Here is a 21270-nt window from a genome sequence, read left to right on the forward strand (position 1 = left end):
TGGGTGGTTCAGTAGGTTAAGCATCTGACTTGATCTCAGCTCAGGTCTTGATCTGAGGGTTGTTGAGTTCAAGTCCTGCATGGGTGTGGAAACTACTTAATTAAAAAAAAATGCAGGCATCAAAAATAGTACTTTCTGGGGCGCCTAGGTGGCTTAGTGGGTTAAGCTTCTGCCTTTGGCTCAGGTCATGATCTCAGGGTCCTGGGATCGAGTCCCACATCTGGCTAGTAGGGAGCCTGCTTCCCCTCTTCTCTCTCTCTGCCTGCCTCTCTGCCTACTTGTGATCTCTGTCAAATAAATAAATAAATGATCCTAAAAATTAAAAAAATAGTACTTTCTGTCCATAAACGTCATATATTGATATAAAAAAATATTGGCAGAATGTATTTTTAAGATTTTAAGTAATCTCAAAAAAAAAAAAAAAGATTTTAAGTAATCTCTACACTCAACATGGGGCTTGAACCCACAACCCTGAAATGAAGAGTTGCATGCTCCACAAACTAAGCCAGCCAGGTGTCCTGACATTGGCAAAATATTTTATTATTGTTATTTTTAAAAGATTATTTATGTATTTATTTATTTGACAGAGAGAGAGTGGGAGAAGGAACACAAGCAGGGGGAGTGGGAGAGGGAGAAGCAGGCTTCCTGCTGAGCAGGGAGCCCGATGTGGGCCCTGATCCCAGGGGACCCTGGGATCATGACCGGAGCTGAGGGCAGATGTTTAAGGACTGAGCAACCCAGGTACCCCAGAATAATATTTTTGGTGGTGGAGATGACTTAAACCAATGACCATCTGGTTCAAATAAGAACAAGATCATGAAAAGGAAATTAATTTATGCAGAATGTCCATAAGCCAGTCAGAGACAGATTTTGCAAAATGAATGAAAAGCATATTACGTTAATATTTTCTTTTCTTTTTTTTTTTTTTAAAGATTTTATTAATTTATCAGAGAGAGAAAGGGGAGAGAGCGAGCACAGGCAGACAGAATGGCAGGCAGAGGCAGAGGGAGAAGCAGGCTCCCTGCCAAGCAAGGAGCCCGATGTGGGACTGGATCCCAGGACGCCGGGATCATGACCTGAGCCGAAGGCAGCTGCTTAACCAACTGAGCCACCCAGGCGTCCCAATATTTTCTTTCTTTTTTTTTTTTAAAACATTTTTTTTTTTTTTAAGATTTTATTTATTTATTTGACACAGAGAGAACACAAGTAGGCAGAGAGGCAGGCAGAGAGAGAGAGGAGGAAGCAGGCTCCCCGCTGAGCAGAGAGCCCGATGCGGGACTCGATCCCAGGACCCTGAGATCATGACCCGAGCCGAAGGCAGCGGCCCAACCACTGAGCCACCCAGGCGCCCCCCAATATTTTCTTTTAAACATAAAAAATACTTTTGTTTTAGAGAAGAGTTTTCCAGCTGATGTTTCTTGATTGTGCTCTATATTTCCAGGTTCATTCTTATCACTCTTGAACAGAAAACAATTTAAGAAATGAATCGAGTGACTGAAAGTTTAAAACCTTCCTATTCCCAAATAACTCTAGAGGTTTAAGTCAAATTCTGTGTTGTCATGTTCCCAAACAAAAACATATTAAAGGGACACCTGTATGGTTTGATATCTGCACAATTAACAAGTCACAATAATAGAATTAAAGGGGCAAAGAGAAGGCAAAAGTTAACTTTGGTTTTTTGTTAGCTTGAACATATTATGCTTTAATATTCTGTGATTTTCAACACTTAAAAAATTTAAAATAGGATCTGAATTTTCGTGAAAAGGAGTAAGGGAATACTACTAACTATGCGTCATCTATTAATCCTCTAAGAGAAACACCTGTGTGGAAAATTAACCAGGAATGTAAAGTTCCTTTACACTTACATTTCCTCTAAATAAATGTTTAGCAATAACTGAAGTTAACTTTCCTGAGGATTAAATATTTGCCAGGTACTTTGCAGACGCTGTTTCATTTAATACTCACTATACTCCTATTAGGTCTTCATTCATTTATTGGGTATCCAACTGGCTGGGCACCAGGCTAAGCACTGAGAATTTAGGAGTGCGCATTATCAACCTAGGTCAGTCTCATTAGAAGCTTAGCCTAGTAATTAAGCTACCCCCTTCTTAAGAGGAAATGGAGGATAGGCTCTGAGAGATTACCTGTCCAAGGTCACACAGTGTTGGAAGCTTATAAGAACCGAATTATCTCATGTCAAATCTTTATTCCCTATCACTAAGCTGTTAATGGACTTTTATGTAAGACTTTTTGCTCCTAAGTCCTCTAATTTTTTCCAATTTTTTTTCAAAAAAATTTTTCAAATACTTTCATCTTGGAGTACTAGCATTATAGTCAATCTCTCTGCTGCCTCTTTTTTCATAGTGTTGACTAGAGAACAGGTGGTGCTTTTAAACTCTTAACTGCCAGGTATCTGGAGAATAAAGGGGCGAAAAGCCAAGTCCCAGGAGAATGGACATTTTTGAAGGAACAATAGCATCCCTGACACAAGGACAGACTATAAAGTTCGGGGCAAAAAGCTTATCCATTGCCGAGGGAAGCAGTTTGTTTTTTCACCTTCTCTTTGCCTTTCTTCACCATTTCCAAGGGTGTTTAGTTAGCGGTGTCTAGCCCACTGGCTCAAGAGGCCGGAATATCTAATTTTTATTCGACAGCACAGCCCCCTATGGTCTCTTCTTGCCTTCTCTTTTGCATGCTTTTTCACTTCCTCACTCGTGGCAGATAATCTCTACATACATGACGGTTTTCGTTGTCGTCTATCGCCATATGGACTAGGTTGCCTTATGGCGACCTTGACAGACACCAGGGTGGGAGGCCCGGGGGAGGGGAGAGGCGGTCAGCTCTGTAAGAGAAACCTTCAGACCGCTGTGAGGAGGCGCTACAAGGAGGAGGAGACCACCAAGGTCCACTCAGCGTTCAGTTTTTAAAAAGATTGACGGGATGTGTACCAACTGTCTTAGCTCTAGCTTCTTGCGCGGTCTCGCGAGATACGAACGTCTATGTGGAGGGGGTGTCAAAGGCTCCTCTCTGAGTGGGGGATGGGAATATCTGTGGCGCAATCATTGCGCGAGATTGGGCCCTGGTCGCCGGGGCTATGCTTATATCTCGCGATATTTCAGTTGCTCTGGTTTGGAACTGGAGGCAGATTCTCGCGAGAGCCCGTGCTGAGAGCTCCGTGAGGCCCCGTGTGTTTGTGTGTGTGTATGTGTGTTGGTGGATGTGAGTACGGGGAAGCAGCGGCCGCCATTTCAGAGAGCTTGCCGAAGCTGTCGCAGGGGTGGATCCTGAGCTGCCGAAGCCGCCGTCCTGAACTTCCGCGCGGGCTCCTCTAATCCCATTGTTTCTTTTAGATTCGCTCGGGCCTATCCGCCCTCGGAGCCCGAAATTCGGGCTGGGCGGTACCGCGGCCTGGGCCTAGCGGCTTAACAGTAGCAACAGCGGCAGCAGCAGCAGCCCCCCCCCCCCCTTTCCGAATACGAGCACCCTAGGGGCCCGAAAGCCCGCACAGGTAAGGAGATGTCGCGGGCCTGTGTATTGTCAGAGCTTTTCAGAGGTTTGGGTTTTGTCTGGTTTGACAGGCACTCTTTCGGCGGTCTTTAAACACTGCGGGGGGGGGGGTGGCTCGAGAAATCGGCTGCATTTCGGCGACCGCGCCCTTATTTTCCGGTCGCTTCGATTTTGGGGTTTTTGGGTGGCAGGGACCCCAGAGAGGCTTCGGACGGATGGCGACCGGTCCCTTCGAGGCCTGGCCGGCCGCGACCTCCCAACATGGCGCCAGCCGAACGCTACCACGGCATACAACCCCTCCCAACCGAGGGAGTTTCCCTTTGCCCCTAAAATGGCAGCGCGGGTTTTGCGCGGAAAGAGGCGGTCTAAACTCGCGGCGCGCGGGTTCTGTTTTTAGAGTTAATTGTGGGCCTTTTTTTTTTTTTTTAAATCGTACATTTAATGTATTCCCGTGTGTTTAGTCTTGGAGATATTTCAGATTTAATTATCAAGCCTGGCTAAGTGCATCGTGCCCCTTGACTCATTCGAGGGCTTTTTGAAGGTTTTTCTGAAGTTTTGGAGTTTGTCGGGTAAGGAGATTGAGCGCCGTTGAAAAATGTTTACTCACCTGAATTACCTTTCTTATTTTTTAGGCGATTAGAGAAAATGGCAGACGATATTGATATTGAAGCAATGCTTGAGGCTCCTTACAAGAAGGTGAGAAAAAACATGTCGGTGAGGTTTATATATTTCTTAATTTAGCATTATCACGAAACTACTGCTGAAATGTAAACTAACATCCCCGGAGCCCTCTTGATTTATCTTATCAGAGATGCATTACGTGTAACTTACAAAAGTAAATATATGCTATTGATGTAATAATATTGTGCAGTAGTTTCACTTCAGCGTGATGAATAAATGCCCATCTATCTCTCTTTGTAGACTTGCCTAACGATATCTCACCTCTACTCCCATGAATTCACCTTTGATTCCAGTGTGAACTGTCAATCATAAGGTAGTAATTGAGTGACTTATCGCTGTACCGTGGTCCCCTAGGTAAAATGACTCAACTAAGAATTACCAGCTCCAGTTTGGTATAGCAAAAAGGTGAATGTAGTGGTTTGGGAAAATAGCAGGGGTCCAAGAATAACAAAGCATAACCAGTCTATGGCAAGCAAATCTTTAAGTTTTAACAAGAAGAAATGGGTGAGATTTAAATTTTTTTTCTATATATATATGACTGGTGATAGTAAATACCGAAACAGGCAGGTGATGATCTGCTCAGTTAAAAATTACTGAAATTCTTGGATCCCTGAATAGAAACAAAATTTTTTAAAGCAAAGGAGGCAGTATCACAACTTAAGAGTCACTTGATAGTCATCAAGTTTTACTGTGCTCCGAATTGTTTTATTTTTACTTAGTCCCTGCCATATTATTTCACACTAAAAGCTACAAAGGAATTATTTTGGCTAGTAGTATAGTCTGACCCGTTTCAGTATCACAGTAAAAGTAAAGTGTCTTTTCATTCTTTCACCAGTTGGTGGTGAATATAGCTGTATGCATGCATTATCACTGGTGTCGCAAACTGTAAGCTTTGTAAGTTAGCACTTATACTTCTATAACTGATGTGATCAAACTTTAAAAAACAAACATTGCGCTAAACCTTTTAAAATAATACATCTGTTTTGGAGTGTATAGCACGACCCTGTGGTACCAGTTTGGATGAATTCTTTTTAGCTTTAAATACTGTATGTAGTTTTGTAATGCTTAGACTCTTGAAGAACTACTTCTGTTTTAATGTTAAGATTCTTGTGTCTTAGTTTAACATGGATGTAATTCCATGTAAACAGGTATGGAAGTAGGAAATGTTTAGGTTGGACTGGTGGATTATTAATTGACTTTCTTGGGTTCTTGGGAGTCAACATTACTAAAGCAGTGTGAATCCCTGTTTGCTTCAGGGCGAGATGTGTGACAGAGGTGGCATCAAGCTCTTACAGTCCCAACCCTCCAACGGAAATGGGCGAAGATCTCAGGAATGGCATCGGTCACAGGAAATCGATAGTGGCTGGCTGCTAGCATGGCCACTTGGGGCTTAGGCAGAAATAGAGCCATGGTACTGACCAAAGGGACCATAGCACATGGAATAAAACTCAAAACAGGACTTCATTCATGTTTTTAGAAATTCTATTTAACCACTTCAACAACTGTAAATGTGGATAACTTAATATCTAACTATATAAGAAAGTAAAATTTAACATGTTAATATGCATTTTTATTTTTGTATCTCGATGACTTAATTGTAAGCAACAAAGTGGTTAAACACGTTCCCATCTAAATTTTTTTATAGCCTTCCATGTTAAACTATAAACAAGTAATTAGTTTTAAAATTGTTTTGTATTTTCTTATTCCTATTCCCTTTACCCTTTGACAACTTGAAATGTTACCACTTCGTCCTCATGATGTTCTTCTATCAACCCTGCTTAGGATGAGAACAAGTTGAGCAGTGCTAACGGCCATGAAGAACGTAGCAAAAAGTAAGTTACAAGAAGGGACCTGGGGTGGGGGGATCTTTATATGATTGAGATCTTAAGTTGTGCTCCTGTGGCTGTAGCATCAAAGTTCTCTTCAGAAGCTTTTTCTTGTCTCTCTTAGAGAAGTCATTCTTTACCTTCTGAAGGGATGAGAAACTATTTGAGGACATGAAACTATGAATTCTTTCCCTAGATCTCAGGATAGAGTTTGAGGGATCTTTTGGACACCTTCCCCTCCAAGTCTGTCCACGACAATCTGGATAAGAGTTCCTGTATTAGAGTTTGTCTTTGTCTTAAATTTATAAACTGGGCTTAATATTTTGGTGGTGTATCCATAAAACTTCCATATCCACTGCAGATGGGTTAGGAAGAAGAAAAGGTAACAAATAACAGGCCTGTGGAAAACATTGTTTTAAAGGAGTCAGAGCTGTGAATTATTTATGCATCTTGCTGCTTAAAGGCCCTTTTTTGTAGCAACATTATAGCATACTTAAAGTACTTTTTAGGTGCCTTTTACATGGCTTTTGTTGCTTAAACTTTTTAAAACTTTATTACTTGAAGAATGGAAATGGAGTTTTTTAAAAAAATTGTGCATATTAATGCAATTTACTATGTTAAATGAGTAATCTGTAATAGTAACTAAGTGCTATCGACTAGAATACAGTATTTGATGTTTCAGTGACAGCATAAACCAGAATCACTTTATAAAGTTGGATCCTATTTTTAGAGTATTTTTCCTGCTCTAAAAATTAGTGACTCTTAACATCACGTGATCATGTTATAAGCTTCAAGTTGTTTCAGTAGCCTATTTTGTGATGTCATTAATTTGTAATGTATGTGACTCCATCTAATGGAAAATGAAAACAAAATGATAACATAGTCCCTTATTTGATTTTCTGGCTCTTTTCCTAATAAGAGCTCAAAATGCTTCATAATACACTACCTTAAATTCCTCACAACTTTTATTAGGTAGGTTGATAGAATTTCACAAAAGAGATGAGAAAATTCTTAAATTGGATTATGTGGGCTTTGTTATGCTGATTATTTTATTCTTAACAATTCCCATAAAAAAGGTAATGGATTTAAAATGATGCAGTTCGCAGAAAATGTCGGGGGTTTTTTTTGTTTTGTTTTTGGTTCAGAGTTGGGTAGAGGGTCTGTTACAGTCACAACAGATTGTGGGAATTAATCACATAGGGTTTAGACTTAAATTGTTTAGATTTAAGGCAGTCAGCCAATTATTGCATTGTTTAATGTTACCTGGTTTTAGACGTTTTCCCAAAGTAAGAGTTTCCTAATTAATAGTTTTAATTCCCAGTTTGTAATGAAAACCTAGAGAGGACTATCCACATAAATTGAAATTATCCAATCTAGGTATCAGGCCTATTGGGTAGGTAAAGATCTTACCCTAAGTGCCAAAAGGATGAGGACATGCACTTTGGTCACAGAGTTTTCTTTGTTTGACCATTCTCAGATGTCACTCCTTGCTACTACTGTGATCTCCGGCTTGTATTTGTTTTCATTGTGCATCTAAGCTCATTAAGGCTACCAAGCTTTTACAGGAAATTCAGCATCAAGGTCTCCATGACTGATGCTTTGTGGCCTTTATTTAATGTAGAGTCTTGTGATAATGAATAGAAGAATGGATAATTTTCTTTGATTGGCTGTAGGGTAGCCAATATAAGGGAATGTCCTTTTGAAATATCCCAACTACCACCTAGTATCGTTTTAAATGTACAAATTGTTTGTCATATTTCTCACTCACTTAAAGCTGCTTAAATAAATGGCTTTTTAGTTCAATCAGGAACTTCTCACCCATTTCTCTAAAGGGAATTGAGCTTTCAAATTTATTTTAAAGTTATGTAGAAATTTTCATATTTAAGTTTAGATAAAATGTAAAATGACAGTGTTCTGCACATTAGTGTTCTGCATGAATTCTCCAAAAGGAAAGTGCCATGTTGCATTTTTCATCCTAAAACTTCATTGTCTTAAAAACAATTGAGCGTTGGGATATAGTTCTAAGAAAAAATGTACAACCTGAGGAATTTAAAGTTGACCACCTAGTAAATGTTTCCTTTGAAAAAAAATAGTTCTGATTTTCAATACCTACACTCAGTTGTATTTTGGTAGTAGTAGAAGGAACTAAGTTTAAATTGGTTATCAGTTAGCCTGCTTTCTGAGAGCTATACCCCTGAGTTTGGCAAGAACTCAGAGTATATCTTTTAAGTATCTGAGCTTGCCTTCATGGGAATATTATTTGTTAGTGTAACCATTTTCAGAAAGTCTAAAGTAGCATCCATTCAGTTAAGCTCTTTAGGAATTACTCAAAAGGATAACAATAAAATGACACAGTTGAAATATATTGGCTACTGTGTGTGGATTATCTATAAATTTTGGAATAAATGACTTTTCTATTTTTTTTCTTATTTTCCAGAGTACTTTGCATTTAAATTTTAGATCTTCTTACATGGAAGAGGTCAAATCCAGTTATAGCAAAACACCTTTACAGCAGAGGCCATATAACCAAAAAGTCCAAAGGCCCAGCCCAGTGGACCATTTACTTCAATGATGTTCAGTACAAAATTCCACTGCCACTAAAGACTTTGGAAAGTCCCTTTTAAGTTGTAACAGGATTTGACTATTAGTGTGGATTTTGATAACCCTTCTTTAGTTAACTTAATGTTCTTTCAAGCTGCAATTTGTTAATAGAGAAGTATATTGCTTTCTTAATTTTTTGTCTGGGCTTTTATGAAGAGGATCATGCTTCTGAATGTCTTAGTATGTTGCTGTCTTTTTACCTGTCTGGGGTTGCCTTCAGATGTGGGTGGGGACTCACTTGTAAAAAGTTCAGGAAGACTTTTAGTTGAAGTTAGCTCCAATTTTCTAGTCCTTTCCTTTGGCAGAATAAGTTTTGGGCCTAAAAAGACATAGATTGGGAGGTTGGCTGCCTCTCTGCTGTGGACCGTCTATGAGCAGAGCAATACTTGACTTGTCTGTCTTTTTTGTGGGGGATGGAGTTACTTTTTACTTTGTCCCCTGATTGATTATATGTAGGACTTTTGATGATAGCTATCTCACAGAATTCTTAGGCTAAGACAGTGTCAGGTGTTGCAGGCAACAAAGTTGGAATGTAATCTGTTGCCCTTTTGGGCATTGCTTTGATGACTTCTATATAAATAATGAGTGTAGCCTAATTTTCTGTCATGTGCTACCTAGCATATACATTTCTGACAGTCAGGTGGATTATCTTGAAATTTTAGACAAAGTTTCTGCCTCCTTGGAAAGCTCTACATCTCCTTGTGATTGGAGTGTGGGTTTCAAGATTCCAGAAGGTGGGTGTCTTCATTTTCTATTTTCAATGCGCTCTAAGATGACCTGCTTACAGGTTCTCTGAGGCAGACTTCAATTGCTCTTATGCTAACTTTGCTTTGATAAGGACTAAACAGTTTAATTAAATTTTCCAAATGATGTGGAGTTGTCAAAATGTTTAATTATCTTTTTAGCCACTACAAATTGACATTTTAGCAGAATAAGTTTATTTTTAAATGTCTTTGAATTTATACTGAAATATCTGAAGGCACCTCTAAAATTTGGGTGATGACAAAGAGGTACAGATGGTAAGATTTAATTACAAAATGAACGGGTGGTATACTGTGAAGAATACAGAAATGAACAGAAAGATATGACTGACTGGCTTTTTTACCTTTCAGAGTTTGAGATTTTATAAAGATTGATTAAAGGTGTTGATCCTTGTTTTTGATTGTACCCCACAGGCTTGTATAAACTGGCATGCTCCATTTTCTGGTGTATTCATTATAGCTTTAAATAGAACACATCCAAAAAGGTCACAAAAGTCTAGGTGTGTCAGAATGCATTTTATTGCATTAGTTGCATTGTTCTTTGTCAATACTTGTAAGTTTGCCCATGAAAACCAAAGTATTGATGCTTGTATGGCCCTATCAAGTAGAAAATACTCCTATGTGTAAGTAGGGTCAAAATTGGCTCACGTAAAGGAAGTTAAAAGTGTTTTCAATAATTTTTATGTATGAACCATTGTTATTTAATACTTATTGTAACTTTGATTTTATTACTGTATCTAGTGGATTACAGTAATACTCCTTGGCTAGTTACATGTTGGTCAAAGTTTATTTAAAAGTTCAGGTTTCAACAAATGATTTCCTTGTTAAAGCTGTACCTGACTCTCAGGAGCAATCATTAGAGTTCCTGCTCTCAACTGATTGTCAACTGACTTCTGATTTTCAGTAGTAGAAGACGAATTTTGCATTACCTAGGAATTATTTTTTCCATAAGTATGATTATGTATCATTGTATAATAGTAAAAATAGCAAGATAAATTTACAGAAAGATTAAGATTTCTGACCATAAGAGGAAGTATATTTGGGCACTTTTTCAAACCAGCAAGATAATGGTAATTTTTTTTCTTCTCAGGAGGAAAAAAAGCAAGAGCAGAAGTCGTAGTCATGAACGGAAAAGAAGCAAAAGTAAGGAACGGAAACGAAGTAGAGATAGAGAAAGGAAAAAGAGCAAAAGCCGAGAAAGGAAGCGAAGTAGGAGCAAAGAAAGGAGGCGGAGCCGCTCAAGAAGTCGAGATCGCAGATTCAGAGGCCGCTACAGAAGTCCTTAGTATGTAACTATAATTTGATGATTTTGATTTGAGAGTCATTCTCTAGGTATCCAGAAAACATTTAATCTGAGTAATGTACATTATAAAATTTTTGGTTTTCAATATGTCTAGTTAAGAAGCATTAAATAAGGATATTGGCGTTGAAAAGACCTAGAAAAACAGCACATGGACCAATACGTAACTTCTGTTTTACTAGGCATACAGATTATTTTCTGTTATTTAAAATATTTTAACTGTATGCCAATCCAAACTAGACCAAAGCACTAGAATGCTTAAAAGACTTGATACTGTAGTGCCAGAATTTGAAAGCTTAAAGGTATGTGAGCTATTTCAAATTCTCTTTGCTGAACATAAATTTATTTAAGATTTTAAAGCTCAAATAGATAAATTACTAATACATATGATCAGTCAAATACGTAATTTATGAATCTTTTTTCTGGCTGTTAACAGATGAAATGACAGATCCTTTATGAATCTGGTGCATGCTCCTTGATAATGATGAATTTGGGGGCTCATCACAATGAATTTGGGGGCTCATCACATTGTATTTGAGGTTTTTAAAATGAGTAAAACACTCAAAGTGCTTTGAAATCCCTGTGGAAATTTGATTGTAGTTTAACAAGTTGGAAACCTGGTTTATTATAGTCATTTAAAAAACTATGTTAATAAATTTGGAAGGAATCTACCTACAACTCTTAACACAAGGATTGAATCTAGCAATCCTTAACTCTTTACCTTTATTCTTTTGTCTTAATGAATATACTACTGTAAACTGGGGGGGGGGGTGTATTAAAATAAGCACTCCTAAGTTAAATGGGTGGAGATGGAATTGAAAGACAAAGACGTGCATAAGAGTTTTGACTCTTTGACTTGGACAAGTTAACGCTCTAAGCATTAGTTTTCTCATTCTTAAGAAAGGTAACAATTGACAGATGAACTTCAATGAGTATTGAATTGACAAGAGAATGAAAATAAAGGATGCACAATACTTAACTGCTATTCATGAAATGTTTGGGTATTATTTGAAGCCATTAAAGTTAGTAACATTTTGGGTTCTGATTCTGGCTCTTTAACCTTTAAAATAAAAAGGATTGAACTCCTTGTTCTCGAGTTCTTCCTAGCTGTTAATTTCACAAACATTTAAGACCTGAAAGAGTACCACAATGTTTTAATTCCGAATGATTATTTCTGGGTCGAATTTATTGAGATTTGCCATATTTGTTTTTATCAGAATTAAATAGGGGGGAAAGGGACTACCTTAATAAATTCTGTGTATTATGTATCTGTTTTATAATGAATATTTGAAGTTGGCCTATAATCCTGGTCTGACTTAAAAAATGATTTAGTTCTTATGTCTGGTTTCATGTGATCTTTAATTTAGTCAGTAAATTTATATTCATAACTATGATTGTTAGTTTGAATTGTGAAGGACCCATTTAATATAAAATTTTATTTGGAGCTGCTTGGGTGTTTCAGGTATGCCTAGAGTCCATGAAAACAAGTCCAAATGTGGATAACATACCACTAGGTACTTCGATTTTGCTACCCTTCTTGAAAAGGAGAGTAGGATGAGCACTAAGGGACATATGACTTGTCCCATTAAGTTAATTTGGTCTTTCAAAATTAAAAAAGGCCCTAAAACTGTAAGGCCTTTTTAGGATTCAGAATAAAACTGGATCTTAGAATAATTATATGATCTCTTTTGAAAACATTCCTTTATTATGTCAAGTTCACAAAATTGTTTTTGAAATCCTAATGAACTTTACATCTTTACTATGGAATATTTTGTCACAAAGAAGTGAAGTATGACAAACTGCTTTCATGCAGTCTCTGAGATTTATTGTTAAATGGAAAAGTTGGAGTTTAGTCCCTCTCTAATAATTTCTCAAACATATTTATGAATTTTGTGTGTATATACATACAAATACATAAATTCCTGGGAATGGATCTGCAAAGATTCATACAAAATTGTTAACTGTAGTTACTCCTTGTAAATAAGATTTATTTTCACTTAAAATAAACCAAACCTCAGGAATGTATTCATAAATGTGTAATTAAGAAAAAACGGTAGACTGAAAATGATAGAATTTTCAGAATCTGAAAAATACTGAGGCTGTAACCTTTGGTCTTGGCACCTCTCAGTGGTCCAGGATGGATAACTATAAGAGCAGTTGCCTGGGATAAAGTTAAGAAAAAAAAGTCTCTTATTTCCTCTTCATAATTGAGGTGGAAAAAAAAAATCAGCCTAACAATGTTAAACTTGCTGGAGAGCGCATGAACGCGATCTTAGCAAGACCCTAACCCTGTAACTAGTGTAATTTTGTGTTTCCTTTTTAGCTCCGGACCAAAATTTAACAGTGCCATCCGAGGAAAGATTGGGTTGCCTCATAGCATCAAATTAAGGTTTTTAAACATACTTCTGAATTGTTTAAATTGTTTTTCAAGGAACTAATGTGGTGTACCTGTTTGGGTAATTTCTGAAACTTTTTAACTTTGCAGCAGACGACGTTCCCGAAGCAAAAGTCCATTCAGAAAAGACAAGAGCCCTGTGAGGTAGCTGTTGTCCCTATTTTTTTTTCTTTTGGCACTTTCAGCTTTTATAAAGCTTTTGCAACTTATGCTGCTATTAAATTTATTAACATTTAATAATTTGGACTGTGTTAAATCAGTGTTGTTGTGTAAGTTTTCATTTTAGTTTCCTATAAGAATGGAGTAGTAACTACAGTGTTGAGATACAAGGTGGTATTACATGTGCTCTTAAATCTCTTTTAAATAAAAGTTAATGGTAACTATAGAAACTTGAAATAGACTTGCCTCTGCTTATCTTTCAAATTAATAAATTTTGAGTTATTAAAATTGCATCATGGGAAATTGATTGTAACAGACATGAGTTTCACTAATCTGACTCTCTATTAATTTCCAAAGTCTTAACCAAGTTGACTTGTTTCTGAGTAGTAGTAATCTTATGTTTGTGAGTTATTTTCTTCTTAAATGAAAGGAGACTTACTTGTTAAGTCTATCATTTATGTTCATTCAAGGAAAGTTTTGGTAAATGGCAGCACTGATACTCTTTCTGGCTTCCCTTAAAGGGCACCTTTTAACTTAGAGTTCATTATCTGTTATATTTGTTACTTGGTATATTTTAATTCTGGGATTTGATGAAAACCTTAATTTTAAAAGCTCTTTTTGTACCTACTGAGCTTTTTTTTTTTTTTTTTTAAACTCTTTTAATACTTACTCTTATAAGAAAATCCCCTTTTGGGGCGCCTAGGTGGCTCAGTGGGTTAAAGCCTCTGCCTTCGGCTCAGCATGATCTCAGGGTCCTGGGATGGAGCCCCGCATTGGGCTCTCTGCTCAGCAGGGAGCCTGCTTCTTCCTCTCTCTCTGCCTGCTTCTCTGTCTACTTGTGATCTCTCTCTGCCAAATAAATAAAATCTTAAAAGAAAATCCCCTTGTTTTCTGGATGTAGTCTAGCTTTGTACCTCCGTTTTATAGTTTAAAATTACTTGTTAATTTACCAAAGAAATGCACCAGAATTTTGTAGGTGGAAAAAGCACCTTCTTGAAAATGTCCAGAATGTGGATAAGAGCATGTTTGTGCTTTTATCTTTAGCTATTCACTTAGAACCTTAACCTTTAGTGATGTTTTATAAGAAGTAACGTTAATAGGCACTTCATATAATTTGATCTCTTGTGCTCTTTTACTTGGGCACTTTAATTTCCTCCATATAGTCAGAAGTGCTCTTGATTGTCAAGGCTACCTAAAAATGAATAAATTGAATTCCACTACTTGTATTTATTTAATTTCCTGCTTTTCATACTTGATTTGTAGATAGGTGTGGTTTCTGTATTTTACAACCATCAAGAAACATTGCTTTGACTGTGCCTGGGTGGTTCAGTGGGTTAAGCCTCTGCCTTTGGCTCAGGTCATGATCTCAGGGTTCTGGGATCAAGCCCCGCATCTGGCTCTCTGCTCAGTAGGGAACCTGCTTCCCCTTCTTTCTCTGCTTGCTTCTCTGCCTGCTTGTGATCTGTCAAATAAATAAAATCTTTAAAAAAAAAGAAAAAGAAACATTGGTTTGTATACTGGGTTTATAGAGTCTTAGAAGACTGATTCGAATAGGGGCACCTGGGTGGCTCAGTTGTTAAGCTTCTGCCCTCGGCTCAGGTCATGATCCCAGGGTGCTGGGATCAAGCCCCTCCTTGGGCTCCCTGCTCTGAGGGAAGCCTGCTTCTCCCTCTCCCAGTACCTCTGCTTGTGTTCTCTTGCAGTGTCTCTCTCTCTCTCAAATAAATTAATAAAATCTTTAAAAAAAAAAAAGACTGATAGAATAAGCAACCAGGTCATGATTCTATATATCTGTCTCAATTTGTTAAAAATTCAGGGGAAAAATGAGAATAAAATAGTTCTTATCATCTCAGGTTAGTCATTTATGATTGTCAAACTTTATTTCACTTCATGGTTTTATGGTTTTGGACTATTCTGACATTGTAGCTAGTAAGTGGTTAAAGACTATTCTTAAACTCTAAGGCTCCAGATTGGTCTTTTACTAATTACTAATCTGGAGAAATTACCATTTGTAAGACTTGAGATGGCAATGGACTTTTGTTCTGATGTCATGTAAGATGCTAGCAGAAGAAACATTAGTAGTTCTCTTGTTGAAGGAATGGGAGTCACATTGAATAATTTTATGGATATTTTGTATAAATCTTAGTGAAAATGGGTTTGCAAGGGACACCTGGGTGCCTCAGGCAATTGTTTCTCCCTCTCAGGTAGTGATCTCACCTCCTCGGTAGGTGGTGGGGAGTCTGTTCCCTCTCTCTGCCTCTTACCTTGCTTGTGCATGCTCTCTCTCTCCCTCACTCTCAAATAAATAAAATCTTGAAAGAAGAAAATGGGTTTGGGAATAATGATAAACTACTTGGAAAGTTTATTCTGTTCTCTGAAAATCATAAGGTTATTTTTAGAATAATTTATAAAAGTCCATTGTTTTGTACTTCCTGTTAGGGAACCTATTGATAATCTAACTCCTGAAGAAAGAGATGCAAGGACAGTTTTCTGCATGCAGCTGGCAGCAAGAATTAGGCCAAGGGATTTGGAAGAGTTTTTCTCTACAGTAGGAAAGGTAAGTTTTTAGTCTGTTTAGGGAGGTTGAATGAATGGGAATTGTGAACAAAATGTAATTGTCAGTGTGTTAGGTTAAATTAGAGAATATTTAAACACTGAATCTTTTAATTTAGTAGAATTCAGTTAGGGAAACTTTTGGGGGACATTTCTATTTTGCTATTTTGCCTCCATTGGAATTTAATAGTGTTGGAATTAATAACTGTTAACCACACATTGATCAAAAGTAGAAAAAAAAAAGAAGTGGACTGACATGTTCCCTTAGTTAAAACATTGAGGGGCACCTGGCTAGTTCATTTGGATCATGGAACTCTTAACTCTGGTCACAAGTTCATGACCCACTATGGGTGTAGAGATTACTTAAAAGTAAATTTAAACCATGTGATCTGTTAAAAAACAAATTTTTTTTAATGGTTTACAGTGGATGGTTGCATAAACAGAAGCTTATGTTACGTGTGTGTTTTGTTTTTAGGTTCGAGATGTGAGAATGATTTCTGATAGAAATTCAAGACGTTCCAAAGGAATTGCATATGTGGAGTTTGTTGATGTTAGCTCAGTGCCTCTAGCAATAGGATTAACTGGCCAACGTGTTTTAGGAGTGCCAATCATAGTACAAGCATCACAGGTAATCATTTGCTTGGTTAGGAATTTGATTAACAATTGTGTTAAGAAACCTGTTGCTTAGTATTACGTTATAGTGTCTTGCATAATCATTAATTATTTGAGTTAGATGTTTTCAGAACAGCTTTTTTTTCCTTAAACTTTCTTTTGGTTACTTTGATAATCGTATATTCTCAACTATCCTGTTTTAATACAAGGTTTAAATACCTATTTCATGAAAAAGATACGAGAACATGGTGTAGATATTTTTTTGATTTGTGATAATTTATTAATTGGGGGTAGAAAAACATTTAAAAACACATTTACTCTTTCAAATGGAATGATTTTGACATTTTTAATCAATTTAGTATTTTCAGTGTTTTGTAATACACCTGTGTAGGATTTTGTAAAGCGTTAAGAGTAGTTTGAGCAGCTTCTATTTCTACCATTTTTTAAAGGTAAAATGTTTTGAACTAATCTTGTGAATGTTTTCTGTTTAAAATTTCTTCTGTTTAATTCCTCTTTGCTGGTACTTTGTAGTAATCCTATACTGCCTTTGGGAAATGTAATTAGCGTTAGTAACATTAGTGTGTTTAAATGTGGAAAAACTGAGATGTATTGTTTTATTACAAGAAAGCTTTTTTAGGATACCATTATTGATAATTTGTCACTGCTTGCTAGCTCAGGTGTTTTTTAAATGGTGATTATAGGATTTAAAGAATATTTTCGAGCAACACATAATAAAATAGTCATTTTGATAGCTTTACAAACCACTGAAATAAGTAACTAACTCTTAAAATAATCTGGTTACTTCATCAAATTTTTTGTATTCTAAAGTTATGCATAAGCCTTGGAACCAGATCTGACTTAAATTCCAGTTTTACTTACTGTTAATAAGCTGTATGTAACATTGGTCAAGTTCGTAGCTTTTGTCATATCTAAAAGATAATAGGTTGTTTAGTGTTTTCTAAAACACTTAATATTATTTATTATAACAGTGGGAAAATAATTGTTAGGAAATGGGAAAAATTACTTCCTTGAATCCTTGAGTCATTTCCTGCAAAGGAGGACAAATTTATTTCTATTTATTTATTTATTTTAAATTTTTTATTTGACACAGAGAGACGCGGGGGGTGGGGCACCAGCAGGGGGCGTGGGAGAGGGAGAAGAGACTTCCCTCTGAGCAGGGAGCCTGATATGCAGCTTGATCCCAGGACCCTGAGGTCATGACCTGAGCCAAAGGCAGATGTTTAACAACTGAGCCACCCAGGCGCCCTGGAGAATGAATTAAATGCATAGATTGTCATGAAGAGGGCTAGAGTCTTCAGATGAAAATGAGGGGTTTTTTTTTTTTTAAAGATTTTATTTATTTGACAGAGGTCACAAGTAGGCAGAGAGGAGGAAGCAGACTCCCTGCTGAGGGGATAGACCCCCCCCCAATGTGGGGCTTGATCCCAGGACCCCGGGATCATGACCTGATCCAAAGAGAGAGGCTTGAACCTGCTGAGCCACCCAGGTGCCCCTAAAATGAGGTTTTGAGTTGATTTAACTTTAACCTCTTTTGGACATTGATACTCAAAATTCCTCAATCTGTTAATATGAAAAGGAACTTGTGGTAGAATATGAATTGATAACCATTACCTTTGAGAAAGACTTCCTTTCGATTAAAATGACGGCTAAACTGAATGCTTTGCTCGATGTGATTTTATATTGACAAAAAAGCCCCCTTTATGGCAGCCAGCCAGTTGGTGTGTACTGTACTTTGAGTAACCGTGATTTTGAGCATACGTTAATTTTGATGAACAACGAATGCCGTGAGACAGTCTTATTTTCCGCATTTAGTATGTCTGATATCAGGATGCATCTCATTTAGATGGCATAGTGTACTTTCAGGATTGATTTCATTTTACATATGAAATGGAGTGTATGATTGCTTTATATATGACTTAACGTGGGGTGCCTGGGTGGCTCAGTGGGTTAAGCCTCTGCCTTCAGCTCAGGTCATGATCTCAGGGTCCTGGGATCGAGTCCTGCATCGGGCTCTCTGCTCAGCAGGGAGCCCACTTCCCTCTCTCTCTCTCTGCCTGCCTCTCCATCTACTTGTGATTTCCTCTGTCAAATAAATAAAATCTTTATATATGACTTAACGCTTGTAAAACTTCAAAGTTTTTTATTGTGGCAAAATATCTATCTAAAGCTGGATAAAATATTGAAGATTTTTTTTTAGAAAATTGGCATTTGAACCATTTTCTTAAAATTTTAATTTAGTGCCCTTAATCAATCACATGTAAATGGGGTATTTGTCCTGTTATGACTTAGTAAATTTAGTAATTTCATTACTAGCCTTTGATATTACTTGTTTAAGCAAACCTAAAATGAATAGGATTTTACTATGATTAAAATGATTTGGATTAGGGGGCCTGGGTGGTTCAGTCGTTAAGCATCTGCCTTCAGCTTGGGTCATGATCCCAGGGTCCTGGGATCAGGCCCTGCATCCAGGTTCCCTGATCCCTGGGAAGCCTGCTTCTCCCTCTCCCGCTCCTCCTGCTTGTGTCCCCTCTTGCTGTGTTTCTCTTGGTCAAATAATCAAAATCTTCAAAAAAAAAAAAAAAAAGTGGGGGGGTGCCTGGGTGGCTCAGTGGGTTAAGCCTCTGCTTTCAGCTTAGGTCATGCTCCCAGGGTCCTGGGATTGAGCCCCAAATCCTGCTCTCTGCTCAGCAGGGGGCCTGCTTCCCCCTCACCCTCTGCCTGCTTCTCTGTCTACTTGTGATCTCTCTCTGTCAAAAAAATAAATAAAATCTTAAAAAAAAAAAGATTTGAGGGGTGCCTGGGTGGTTCAGTTGTTAAGCATCTGCCTTCCGCTCAGGTCATTATCCCAGCATCCTGGGATTAAGCCCCTCATCGGGCTCCCGGCTCAGTGGGAAGCCTGCTTCTCCTTCTCCCTTTCCCTGCTTGTATTCCCTCTTTTTCTGTCAGATAAATAAATAAAATCTCTAAAAAAATGATTTGAATTAGTGTTCTGTGATGTGCATTTTTTCTTACAACTTGCAGGCAGAAAAAAACAGAGCTGCAGCAATGGCGAACAATCTACAGAAGGGAAGTGCTGGACCTATGAGGCTTTATGTGGGCTCGTTACACTTTAACATAACTGAAGATATGCTTCGGGGAATCTTTGAGCCTTTTGGAAGGGTAAGTCCCATTATTTTCAATGATCCTTGATAGGTTCTTCTTACAATATAACTGCATAATAATTCTGTGTTTCTACTTTGTCATGTTTCAATGAGGTTTAATAGTAAGATGGGAAAGAGTGGTTCTGAGAGGGTTTTGTGGCATCTTAGATTAAGGTAGTATCTCTGAAAGAAGGATAACATTTGAAGATAAGAATCTTAGTGTTGTCATTCATAATGCTGCAGTGAAACGCATATAGTATTAGAAGCAATCACTTTTTTCCAAGTCAATATGAATGATGAGAGTTTCCGGTACATTTGGAACGAGAGATTTTGTTTTCCTTAGTTGGGTCTTTGGGGGAAGGGGGGTTATCTATCTATTTATTTATTTATTTTTAAAGATTTATTTATTTATTTATTTGACAGAGATCTCAAGTAGGCAGAGAGGCAGGCAGAGAGAGGAAGGGAAGCAGGCTCCCTGCTGAGCAGAGAGCCCGATGTGGAGCTCGATCCCAGGACCTTGGGATCACAACCTGAGCTGAAGGCAGAGGCTTTAACCTTTTAAGTGTAATCTATCTCACCATTGTGGGTGCCCAAACTTATGGCCCCAAGGTCAAGAGTTGCATGATGTTCTGACTGAGCAAGCTAGGCACCCCCTGTTGATGTTCTTTGGATGCTTGTTTTTGGCCTTTCCGAACATTAAGGTATATGTACAGAACCTTTTCTCTATCTACTCAGTTAAGTAGTTAGACTACGTGTTCACTTGGTCCTCATTTTATCATGACATTTTATTTTAGAATAAATGTTAATAATAGTGGGTTGTACTGTAGTTTAAAATATTCATTATGTGGCTGTGGATAAAAATGTTGGTAACTGTTAATACTGCATCCACTACTAATTTTCATTTCCCTTGGATATACTTTTTCACTATTTCCATTCAGCCCCTTTGTTAAACTGTTTAAAGAGTGCATAATGATAAAAGTTGGGTGTTGACTGTGGACTTTTTATTAAATTAAATTAGAAATGAGCACACACTTCGCATACAAATCTTTTTTTTTTTTGGTCAGTGACTACAAAGTTAGTGCATTCCTGAAATTACCGGACGTGAAGAAATAGAGTACATCCATGCTGTATTTTAATTTTTTATGCTCTCTGTGTATGAACAGCTGTATTGAAATACTGGGGTATAGTACACAAACCATGAACTTCACCTGCTTCAAGTGAACAATTCATTGCCTTTTAAATGGCTATCCAGAGTTGTGCAGTGATCATCTGCATTCAGGGTTGATTTTATTCTTAAGATTTTTTAGAAGATTGATTTATTTGGGAGAAGCAGGGTTGGGGACAGAGGAGATAGTTTCAAGCAGATTGAGTGTGGAGTATGATGGAGGGCTTGATCTCTAAATCATGAAATCATGAGCTGAGCTGAAACCAGGAGTCAGGCACGTAACTGCCACCCAGGTGTCCCTGTTTGTAAGATTTTTATTTTGTCTCTCTTGAATTTTTTATTTGTCAGAGAGTACGCATGCACAGAAGCTGGGGGAATACAGTCTGAGGGAGAAACATGCTCCCCCTGAGCAAGGAGTCTGTGGGACTCCATCCCAGGACTCCGGGGTGGGATCATGACCTGAGCCAAAGGCAGATGCTTAACAGATTGAGTCACCCATGTGTCCCAAGATTTTTAAATAATGTTTACACCCACTATTTGACTTGAACT

General features: G+C 37.7%; 1 protein-coding gene across 11 annotated transcripts in view; it reads left to right on the forward strand.

The window, feature by feature from the left end:
- Positions 1 to 3188: 3188 nt before the first annotated feature.
- Positions 3189 to 21270, forward strand: part of RBM39 (RNA binding motif protein 39) — a 33005-nt gene continuing 14923 nt past the window's right edge. For 2 of the 11 annotated variants that reach the window (XM_059133348.1, XM_059133352.1), the window contains exons 1-9: positions 3189 to 3508; positions 4140 to 4203; positions 5971 to 6020; positions 10467 to 10661; positions 13000 to 13065; positions 13162 to 13215; positions 15670 to 15787; positions 16259 to 16411; positions 19438 to 19575. In XM_059133348.1, coding sequence (XP_058989331.1) covers positions 4153 to 4203; positions 5971 to 6020; positions 10467 to 10661; positions 13000 to 13065; positions 13162 to 13215; positions 15670 to 15787; positions 16259 to 16411; positions 19438 to 19575 — 825 coding nt within the window. In that variant the 5' untranslated portion in view covers positions 3189 to 3508; positions 4140 to 4152. Of the gene's footprint in view, positions 3509 to 4139; positions 4204 to 4428; positions 4502 to 5444; positions 6025 to 9277; positions 9354 to 10466; positions 10662 to 12999; positions 13066 to 13161; positions 13216 to 15669; positions 15788 to 16258; positions 16412 to 19437; positions 19576 to 21270 lie in introns of all 11 variants that reach the window. The other 9 variants (XM_059133353.1, XM_059133358.1, XM_059133351.1 and 6 more) reach the window with 8 other exon arrangements.

The sequence above is a fragment of the Mustela lutreola genome, chromosome 9, assembly GCF_030435805.1.
Source record: "Mustela lutreola isolate mMusLut2 chromosome 9, mMusLut2.pri, whole genome shotgun sequence".
NCBI lineage: Eukaryota > Metazoa > Chordata > Mammalia > Carnivora > Mustelidae > Mustela > Mustela lutreola.